General features: G+C 37.3%; 1 protein-coding gene across 2 annotated transcripts; it reads left to right on the top strand.

Moving 5' to 3' along the window:
• Positions 1-201: 201 nt before the first annotated feature.
• LOC145940295 (uncharacterized) lies at positions 202-11,584 on the top strand. Of its 2 annotated transcripts, none has more exons than XM_083045227.1 (11): positions 202-850; positions 5,117-5,206; positions 5,272-5,354; positions 5,644-5,872; positions 6,005-6,928; positions 7,085-7,339; positions 7,776-7,892; positions 8,033-8,265; positions 8,836-9,027; positions 9,442-9,705; positions 9,878-11,584. In XM_083045227.1, the coding sequence occupies exons 1-11, from the start codon at positions 778-780 to the stop codon at positions 10,259-10,261; spliced, it is 2,844 nt and encodes a 947-aa protein (XP_082901353.1). In that variant the 5' UTR covers positions 202-777; the 3' UTR covers positions 10,262-11,584. The 2 variants fall into 2 exon arrangements, with proteins under 2 accessions (XP_082901353.1, XP_082901354.1); XM_083045228.1 differs by having other exon boundaries at positions 209-850; positions 8,093-8,265.
• Positions 11,585-11,658: the final 74 nt, after the last annotated feature.

The following is an 11,658-nucleotide window of genomic DNA, read 5'->3' as shown; positions in this document are numbered from 1 at the left end:
ATCGAGCAGCGAATGCCGATTTTAGCAGAAATCACGGGCTCGCAACCTAAATGTTACATCGAAACTATTTCAATCGCGAATCTCGTGTAGCCGCGTCGAATGGGCGACCTTGATCTACGTCGCGCCTCCGTAATCATCGTAAAAATAAAAGCTGTCCGTTCTACACCCTCTTCCACTTCCCGTTCCCTTAACATTACGCGCCTTCCTACACGTCACAACCAAGTGGAGATCGGGGAAATAGGCGATAACGAGGCGCGAGATTCGTCATCGGGGTTCTGGGTCATCGAATTGATACATCGTCGCTGATGCTCGCTCCGGTGTCCGGAGCCAAATTATCTAATAAACGTCGATGCGAGTATGCAGTCTCGTATAGAGTGGATAAACAGCTCCTCGCAGCTGTCGATTGCGACTGACTCTGGTGCTCTAATGTAATGACGTGCTCGATAGTGCTGTTCTATAGCAAGTTTTTCACGCCGTCCCGTGGACGATGACCGCGAGGTGATCCTCGAAGGTGGGACAGGGGGGAAAAAATCAACGACGAACATCATCGTCGTCGCTGTCCCCGCATTTGTGGGGTAAGAAAAGGCAGAAGAAGAGGAAGAAGAAGAGGCAGAAGAGAAAGAGAGGGGCGTCTTCGGGGTTTGGCGGCAGTGACAATGCCAGTATCTCGCGGGCTAGTTGGAGTCGAGGGCGACGACGGGATCGAGAAGTGAGAGAGGACGAGCTGCGTGCCAGCCCTGGCCTCCCGGTCGATCGCGTAGTGTCTAGTGTGACGAGATGACGGGCGCGCGGATGAGACCCGCGCTCGTCCTGGGTCTGCTCCTGGGCATCCTAGCTGTCGCCTTACAAGGTCAGTAAAATCGGCGACCAGAGTAGGTCCTAGGATCCTTTTGCACCGCGGGAGATCAGTTATGTCGCTCGATCGCTTGGTAGCAAGTGAACTAAACCCTTCAATTCGTTTCTCGTTAGCTCGATGTTATTCTTACTTTGAAACCTGCGCTTTGGCGGTAACAATTTACACTGTGAGGGAATTTTCTCTTAGAATTTACCCTGAAAAATCATGGTAATCGTGGGACAATATGGTATGAAAAGAATTTTATGAGAATTTCTCTGATTATCACTAAACTGCATAGTAAAATTGATCAAACATATATGTTTTATTGTAATAGATATTATTATTTTTATTGCAATAAATATTAATCAGAAAAACTCTTTCTATACCATATTGTCCCACGATTACCATGATTTTCAGGGTAAATTCTAAGAGAAAATTCTCTCTGTGTACGGTAACGTTTCTTCATCGATATTTATTGTCAATACAAGATATTAGGAGCTTATCCTTATTGCCGTTAAGTTGAATTTTAACGTAACTTAAACGCGAGAATCAGATTTCGCACTCTAGTCAGATTGATATCGAGATCTACTCAAAGACGAACGGGGTAGAGTTGCTGTGTATCGAGAGAAAAATGTAGGAATAGTGATTGCTTCGAGAGACGTGCAATTAACATGAATCGTTGACGACAATGAGATTGAGACGTCGACGAAGCTATGACGATTGACTGACGAAGGTCAATGTTACGTAAAAACGCCGGTACATGCCATAGGTTCCTACAGTAGTCTTCTCATCCCTATAGATGCGCTGGTGCTTCACCATCATTTCGGCTAGGAATCTACTAAGAATAACTAATGATCTACCACTAGAATCACTAATAATTCTAATATTCTACAATTCAATATTTTTTCATTTTATCCAAAGAACAAAATTACGTTCACACGTGTATTTCTTCAAATTTACTAATTTATTGTTATTCGCGCGATCAAATAACTTAAATAATTCTTGTAATGTTTCATCAATTATTGCCAATTAAAATCAATCGACGATTATTGCATATCGCTAAATAAAATTTCAAATATATTTTTCTATTTCATAATAAAAAGATATTTCCTTTTGCGAATGAGATTTAAATTACCGATAGCTGAAGAAGCGTTCGACGTATCGTTTCAAAGCTTAAATAAAATGTGTTGATTCAAGGATTTGTTATTTTGGGAATCGATGGGAGTTGGCTGTCATCAAGCTGCACGATAATTATATAAGAAACCGCATAAATCCGTGCCAGCCTCGTTCTAAGCCCCGAGAAACGCGAATTGTTCTAATTATGACCCAAACCATTGTGAAAATTCCATATCTCCTCGGTTCTTTTTTAATCGAATTATAAATCATACATGAAAAATGTACAAGTAAATTCAATTCGTGACTTTTCTCGGAAATCAATCAAATGCTCGCTTTCCAAGTAACGTCACTCCTAATAAATTATATATATTACGATTATAAATTTCTATAAAAAAATGCACGTGCTTAAAGATATTTTATAAAAATAAATCGACAGACCGGCATCGAGGAAAGAGTTATCCACGTCGAATTTTAAATTCGATTTCGTCTTTTTTTTTTTACGACGATGATAATCGCAAAAATTCCCTACAACTAACCAAGTATTGCAAAAAGCTATACATATCGTAGACTATGGAACAAGACTCGCGGAGATTCTATCTTTATCCGGCGCAGCTGTGCTTGCCAAACGACAGCTGCCTGCGTGCGTCTCCTCCTATCACTCGTAACTCAAAATTTGCTCGTATAATCGCGTTACCTCGTAAAACGACAAGAAACACAAGTCTGAGAAGACGAAGAAATGTAATAGTACACAATTTTCGATATGCACTCGATGATGGTTCAAGACGTGGTTTGAATCTTCGAAGGCAGCGTAAGATCGTTCATATATTTGTCTCTCTGCGCTTTAAATCGCGCAAAATCACGTATTAAATAAATCGATTTCACCATATTATTTCGAACGAAATACGTGAGGGAGGAAAGATTTCCATTAATTTTTATAAATAAAAAAATAGAGGAAGAAAAGCACAATTTAAGGATGTAACTTTGGAGAAAACTAATAAGATGGATTCGCGCCGATTAAAAGCAAGAAGCTATTTCCTTTCTCGGGGAAGCTAAAAGACCGAAATGGAGCTTTGTGCCAGAAATTACCGTACATGATATAATAATGAAATATAGCGAGACTACCGCGCGAAATGGAACTTTTCGTGTTTACGATGATCACGTGAGCTCGTAAACTAACAATGATTCTCGTATCTATCTGACGTTTAAGTAACCACCGGCGGCATTCAAGCTTCAACAACAATCGAATTGGCAAGACGTTGGGTCTTCTTCGATTTCGCCGATTTTATGTCAATTCCATTATCATTTTCACAGTATATCTATCTTGTCGAATTATATGTCATAACTAAAAAAAGAGAGAGAGTTTAATTCCCTTTTAAAATGCCCTGTTTTCTACTCAAGAAATTACAAGTTTTATCAAAATACTCTACTTGTAATAGGAAACTTCAATATTTATTTAAATTTTCCTCTTTGCACTTTTTCTGTAGGAAATATAAAATGATAAAAATTAAATTACTACGCGGGTTGATTAGAGCCAAATATGGGAAATGTAATGTGTTATTGACAATTAATAAATTTCGGCCGACAAAGACAGAAACAGCCGGTCCAATCAATTCATAGCTTTTCCTCGTAGGAAGAGACGATAAAAATACTATTCGCTCGCCTAATATATAAATATTTTCGAATGTTGCTCGAGTCAAAGCCGCCTACCCGCCGCTAAACTTAGAAGCCGGCCACATCCCAGGTACCGCCTAGAAAGATGATATCGACATTTTCTTCGGTGGAAATTCCGCCGTCTTCGCGTTTCGCAGCTGCATTTATGCGCCTATTAAATTAGGTCTCGTCACGAGCAAACTGCTATCGATATCGTATGTATGAGTCGAGAAAAAATTCAGTCAAGACTTCCTAGTAAACGTATTCTAATGAAACTTAAGAAGTAAGAATGCGAACTAACCACTCGAATAATATTAGCCAAGACAAAAATGTTGCTTTATATGTGTTAATGGGATCAAATATAATATCTATATATTTCACAAATACATATTAATTTTATAATTGCACGAAAAATTAGAGAAATTATGTAAGTAATATACGGAAGACAATAATATAAAAAAGTAAATTTTTTTTCTATTTTATAAATCATGTACACATTAAGAGTATACAGTTTTTAAAGTTATAGAAAATTTTTAAGATTAGAGTGATTAAAAAACTTCTAATATAAATATTCTACATATTTTTTTAAATTCGATATAATCTTTTATAAACATTAAATTCGTATTAATAATATAAATCCTGCCAACACAAGCTCCGTTATTGAAAAATCGATTTTTGCACTCTCAGCCAAACTCGAAATCTTAATCGGATCATTCAATAGAGAGCGAGAGAGAGAAAGAGAGAGAAAAGGCAGATTAAATTATAATAATAACATCCTATGTATCTGCTTGCAAACAGCACATTGATGCAGCGATATGAACTTCCATCGGATGACAAGTCGCGTTAGGTGTTCCTGAACACCTGTCGCCGCCCGCATCGCCGGGAGTGCGTAATGACTTTGACAGATTCTTGCGTCACATGGGTCAGATATTTCGGGTTGGTGGTCGCGTGGCGTTAAACTCATCGTCGCCGAAGCTCCGTCGGCCGCGCGCAATCGGTTATCTAATACCGCGCGCGATTTCCTTTTGGCACGCGCGTTAACGCGCGCAACGAGAATTCTCTCGCGGTCGAAAATTTCTGGCAGCCAGGCACACTCGATGAAACGCGAACAATGTAAATATCTCGGTGTATGCGAAACTTCTGATGTATCGTGACTAGATTTGTTATCTGATATCGCGGTTTAATCAGACGTGATAAATTGCACTCGAAGTTCGACTATATCGAGTTAAACCAACATGTGTATATTTAAATTCAATAGAATGACACGCGGATTGATAAATATGTATAGATAAAAATTATCTTCTGATTTGTTTCCATTTTTTAAATTCTTTTTACGGGAATTTTTAAAATAAAACATTGAAAACATCTGTTTTCTTCCAAGTGCCTATAATTTTTCATTATTTAGCTCTCCCTCCCTCTTTCTCTCTGATAAGACATGTAAAATACTCGAAATATAAGATGAAGATTTTTTTAAGTCTTGAAAAAAAAATGTTAAATGTTGAAATAACGCTTTAGGAGTGCAAAGCGAAGACGAGCTAGAACGGATACCATCCGAGGATCTATGTCGACCATACATCGAGAAGGCGCTCAAGGACATCGGCACAGGTAATACTAGATGATGGCGAATATTCAGCTGGAACACAGCGATTTCTAGAATATTTTGTTTGAAGGATCTTTGGAACAGACCAGTGCAGAGGTCGAAATCGAGGTTGACCAAGAGAGCCATGAGGAAGCAACACCTGCGAGCGAGGAAGTAAGATCTTCCAAATACTTTATAGCGAAATTTAACTTACAATTAGATTCAAAAATTAACTGATCTCAAAAAAATCGTTCATTATTTTTTTAAAGAAAATGCAAGCATTCTCTTTTATGTCGAATAAGTACTTTATTTAATTTTTAAATGTAACCCTTAATATACATATATTATATGTATGTTAGTGCACACTATGTGTAATTTTTCAAACAAAAAAAAATTATTTGTATAGTGTGTGCTTCAAAAATAAATATGAAAATTATTATCAGAGATCTACATATTTACTTAGGCTCCTGGCGAGACAGCAGACGACGTTTCGAAAGAAGAGGGTGAGGTCAAGGACGAGGAAAGATCGGTAGAGACAGTTGTTGAAGCGGCTGCCGACGAGAGCAAGGAAGCAATCGAAGAACAAGCCGATGCTACCGAAGAAAAGACGGAAGAAGAATCCGAACAAGAAAAAGATGAAAAAAGTGAGGAAGCAACTGTCGAGAGTGCCGAAGTTAGCACCGCTCAAGAAGGTAATATTAGCAGTCATCAATAATTTAAATTGTTAGCTCCTTCCTCTTCAAATCTAGTCAAACATACACAGACATTTAATACTTTAATTACAAGTTATTAAACAAAACATGAAAAAAAAAATGTTCGTACAGGAGAAGTAGAAGAAACAGAGGCGGCGTCCGCCGAGGCAACTCAAGGCGATGGAGAACAGGCTGATTCTTCCGAAAAGGTGAGCACTGAAACCGAAGAGGTGAAAACCGAAGAAGATGAGAAGCCCGACGAAGAAAAATCCGACGAAGAAACAAAAGTAGAAGACGAAAAATCCGAAGAAGAGAAAGTAGACGACGAAGCGAAATCCGAGGAAGAAAAGGCTGAAACCGAAGAATCGAAAGCTGAAGACGAGGAGAAAGGAGAATCCAAAGAAGCCACGGAAGAAGTAGGAGTCGAGTCAGAAGAAGAGGCAGAAGCTCAGCAAACGTCTGCGGAAACTAGCGCTGAAAAAGAGACTGAAGAAAAAGAGGAAGAAGCTGACAGCAAAGACGAAGAAACTATCGAATCGACTGAAGAGCAGACGGTGAGCGGTGAACAAGAGAAAAGTGAGGAAGAAGTGCAGAGTGAAAGCGCCGAAACTCAAGATGAAGAAAAGGAAAAGAATAGTGCAGAAGATACCGCAGCAGGCTCTAAAGAGGAAGTAGAGGAAGAAACAAAATCAGAAGAAACGGAGGCAAAATCTGCTGAAGAAGAAGAGAAAAAATCTGTAGAAGAGGAAGCGAAATCTGAAGAAGAAGCGAAATCTGAAGAGGAAGCGAAATCTGAAGAAGAGGCAAAACCTGCGGAAGAAGCGAAATCTGCGGAAGAAGAGGCGACTTCTGAGGAAGAAAAAGGAGCGAAATCTGATGAAGTAGAAGCAAAATGTGAGGAAGGTGATACAGAATGTAAAAAAGCAAAGTCCGCAGAAGAAGAAGAGGGAAAATCGGAAGAGCAGGAAACAAAACCCGAAGGAGAAGAGGATGAAGATGTGAAATTACGTGGCAAACGAGAAGCTAGCGAGGAAGGAGGAGATGAATCTACAAAAGGTAAAAGAAACGATAATTCTCAAAATTTAGAATTTTCTCTCCTGATTTTATCTCATATATTTATAATTATATTAATTATATAATATTTTATATTATTATATGTAACACAGAATAATTAATATAATTATTTATATGATAAACTTTACATTATCTCAGCCGCTAGCGAGGAGGAGCAAGAACCCACTCCAGAGGAAGATTTAATTCAAGAAATCGAAATCCCGGAAAATCTTCGACCGAGAGACCACATCAATCAATTGCTAAAGATGGATGAGGAAAATGCGGAGAAAGAACGAGCTATACAAAGAGAGGCTAATATCATCCTCAGGGATCTGAAGAAACTTTATGATAACGCTATAAAGCCGTTAGAAACCATGTATAAATACAGAGATTTGAGTAACAGGCATTTCGGAGGTAAACAATTTATGAATACGCGATATTATTTAATTTAATAATATTTTAATCATTTAATCTTTTAATCAATCTGACTGCTTTTATTATTAAATTAATAATTAAAACAAATAATTAAACATTAAAATTAAAAATAATTAATAATTAGTCAATAAATTAATAAAATAATTAAAAAATATATATATATATAATTAAAATAAAATAATAAAATTAAAATAAAGTTGAAAAAATTAAATTAAATTATAAGTATTTCAAGTGATAATTGAAAATAAAATTCAATATAATAATAAATATCAATAATACATCATGACATGTGTCAGGATATAATTAACGGAATACACAACAGAATAGAGTATGTAATTTCCTTCATAGATAGTAACAATCTTTTTAATTAATGTGTCCCGCAATTATTACTGATTATATTATTCTATTTCGTCAGATTCCGAAATATTTTCCAAGCCACTAGTGCTCTTTATGGGTCCATGGAGCGGCGGAAAATCGTCCATCATCAATTATTTGCTCGACATTGAGTACAAACCGATGTCCCTAAGGACAGGTGCGTAATTAACGGAAAAAAAAAACAATACAACTTTTTCCTTTTCTATCTCTTTTTTGGCTTTGTGCTTGCAATGTATAGTCAGGTAGACATAGCGGTAGGAGGCATGCTAGGAGCATGAATATACAGATAGTGTTTAGGTGGTTTGAGAGAGTGCTTAGAAGAGCATTGCAAATGGCCAAATGGAAAAAATGACACAGGAGCCGAGCCATCACCGGCGTACTTCAACATAATAATGCACGGCGAGGAGGAAGAGGTTCTCGAGGGCACTCAACTGGCCGCCGATTGGACCTTCTCGGGATTGCAGAAATTCGGTCAGGGTCTGTTGGATCGTCTCAGGGGCTTGCGACTTAACAATCAGTTACTAGAAAAGGTAAGCGATCGTGATAAGCAATTATCTATCTATGGATATTTAAAGATTGCGCGCACCGAAAGTATATATACATTACAACAGATAATTAATTCTTTTTTAATGAAAATTAAATTTAGAGTTTTTATTTAGAACAATTGTTTCTCAATATTTTTTATAATTTATTAATTTAATTAAACTTTAATTGCAAATGCAAAATAAAATTTATTGAAAATCATCTTATTTTCTTCTATTTTGATGTTTTAAAATTCTATTGAGTTTTGGACAGAAAAGATGAAAAAAAATTGTAATAACAATATTATTAAAAACAATTTACGTGTGTGACATAACTATATGTTATCTTATATATAAAAATCTCACCACCCACTTTAAATAGCCAATAATTTGTGATAAAATTAAAGGCTAATTATTAAAATCTATTTATAATTTTTTGCGTATGTTGTTCTTTTAAATGCATTGTATTATGCGACATATAAAATTATAAATAGAATTCTATTTCGAATTTTATCACGAATTATAAATCGCCTAAAGTATGGAAGCTTTAACTATGTGCTATATAACTATGTTATATAGGTAAACATCGTCGAGATACCGGGTATCTTAGAGATTCGCAAACAAGTTCAACGTTTATTCCCTTTTAACGACGCATGCCAATGGTTCATCGATCGAGCGGACATAATATTTTTGGTTTACGATCCCGCAAAATTGGACGTCGGGCCCGAAACCGAGGCGATTCTTGATCAGTTAAAGGGCAGAGAATATCAAGTAAGAAATGATAAGAAAGTGTATTACGCAGAGAGAATTTTCTCTTACAATTTGTGAAAATCATGGTAGTCGTGAGACAATATGGAAAGAATTTTATGAAAATTTCTCTGATTAATATTTATCACAATAAAAATAATATCTATTACAATGAAATATAAAATATGTTTAATTTTACTATGCAGTTTAGTAAAATAATCAAACATGTTTTATATTTTATTGTAATAGATATTATTATTTTTATTGTAATAAATATTATATATAATACCATAACTACCATGATTTTCAAGGTAAATTCTAAGAGAAAATTCTCTCAGTGTACAGATGAAATCGTTAATATTCTCTTTGTTTTAAAAAAAAATGTGTTTCAAAACATTCATCTAATGTATAATAAATATATAACTTTTTCAAACGCAGACCCGCATTATTCTCAACAAAGCCGATCAGGTGAAGCCCGAGGAACTTATGAGGGTTCAAGGCGCCCTAATCTGGAATATATCGCCGCTGATGTCGAGTGCGGAACCACCGATAATGTACTCCGCGTCGTTATGGTCCATACCTTACGAAGCTGGTGCACCCACCAGATTGTTGTACGCTCAAGAACGCGCATTCCTTCGCGATCTACGTTCCGCGATAAATAAGAGGGTCGAGCACAAAATAGCGAGCGCCAGAAGATTCGCCGTAAGTTTAGTCCAATTTTTTCAAAACGACAAATAATCGAGCTTCCTTCACAAATTTCGAGCGAATAATTATCTCAAGAAAACAATATAAATACCGATGATAAAAATTATTCACACTTGAATTTTATATTAAAAAAATTAAAATTAAAAAAAAAATTAAAAAACTATTTTAGGTTCGAGTGCGCAACCACGCGAAGATGGTGGACTGCTACCTGACGACGTACTACAACCACAAGACGTTTTTCGGCAACAAACGAGACATCAGCGACAAGATCATCGAGAATCCACAGGACTATCACATCTACGAGGGCCTCAGCACCCTGACCAACATATCGCGCTACGACCTGCCCGATCCGGACGTCTATCGCGACTTCTTCCGGCTAAATTCGCTCTACGACTTCCCGCTGTTGAGCTCAACCTGCACGTACTTCCGGGGCTGCCCGATCAACAGGCTCGACGTGGCGATCGCCTACGATCTACCCGAGCTGGTGGGCAAGTACAAGAAGTCGGTAGAAACGGTCCTGCACGAGAGCGGGGGCAACAGTCCGCCGAGTTGAGTGCGAGTCCGCGTTCTGGAAAAGAGTTCTTGATACTATGTAAAGTATGGATCCGGCGACACGTTAAGCTTCGCTACACCGAGAAGAAATGCTCAACAGTTTGCAGCAGCCTTGGTGACGCGAAGATCAAGGACGTTTGATGATGAAATGGTACCGAGGACTCTCTTTCTGAAACTCAAGCAGCTGGATCGCACTACCCTCGCGTATCGTATTCGAGGTGCTCCGATGACAAGAAGTCGGTTCACGAAAAAAGCCGACAGTCACGAGAGGAAGAGAAAGAGAAAACGAGAGGAAGGACAGGAGCAGCGTGAAAAAGTATCATCGCGCATCTCTAGATCCGAATTAGCCTCGTCTCTCTCGACAAAGCAAAATGTGAGCAAAATACGAAGTGTGATATCACGGATTCGATGATCGGTACAAGAAGTCACCTTCTCGTTTGCGGAAGAAGAGCAAGTGTGTGGTTGCTTGTGTCTGGTAAAACAATGCGAGTGTTACCATTCCGATCCAAAAGCGGACAGTGAGAGTTCCCTACGAATATATATTTTATGTGTTCAGATATCGGTTCCTCTAGGTGAAAAATTTCTAGGCTTCGGTGCAACAGAGTGATCTGTCTCTTTTTTTTAAGTACTCGAAAAAATTCATATACGAATCTTTCAAAGACCTAACAATTCATTTAATTTTAATTTCAGAATCTCTAATTTCGGAATTTAAAAGATCGATTCTCTCATTTAATTTTTTTTTTTTTTTTTTTTCCAAGAAATTCAATTTTATTCGACATTTGTAGATCTAATTTTAATTTCAAAAAATGTTATCTTTAAAAGAAGATTGAGATGCTTAAAATTAACTTAACGGAGCAAAAGAAAAATTAAAATTTCGTTTTCTCGACGTCAAGAGAGATTAATTTTCTCGAGCTCTTAAGAATGATTCAATCACTGTTGCACCGAGTCCTTAAATTCGTTTGCTTTGCGACGAATCGATGCCTGCTGATAGCTTTTATCTCGGAAGAAGACAGACTTTCCAAAATGGACATAATGTTGAATAATTGCTACGGTTTTGTCCGCCACGTGCCTCCGTATCGAGGATATATTAAGCTAATCGTATCGAAATATTTCCATTTCGAAAGAGATAAAGTGATCTCTTCTTGAGGCTTTTGTGGAATACCTTGTATAAGTTGATTTGTGTTCTTATTAAAAAAAAATGTAATTAAATAATTTTAAGATATATTGATCTCTCACTCGTTACTCAGTTAACGTGTGAGACGAATCGTGTGTGAAGGAGAGGGGGAGATGCTTTCCTGATTAAAAACTTAAACTTTCTTCTCGAGTTCGCGTTGGAAATTATGTTTCCTATTCTTTAGAGACACACTGAGTCAGTACTCTGCGTTGATACCACTGCTT

This window comes from Prenolepis imparis, unplaced genomic scaffold (genome assembly GCF_030444845.1).
Source record: "Prenolepis imparis isolate NDT839.2.m4 unplaced genomic scaffold, iyPreImpa1.0 SCAF_9, whole genome shotgun sequence".
Taxonomy (NCBI): domain Eukaryota; kingdom Metazoa; phylum Arthropoda; class Insecta; order Hymenoptera; family Formicidae; genus Prenolepis; species Prenolepis imparis.
The sequence above is the reverse complement of the archived record's forward strand: the minus strand, read 5'-3'. Positions and strand labels throughout refer to the sequence as shown.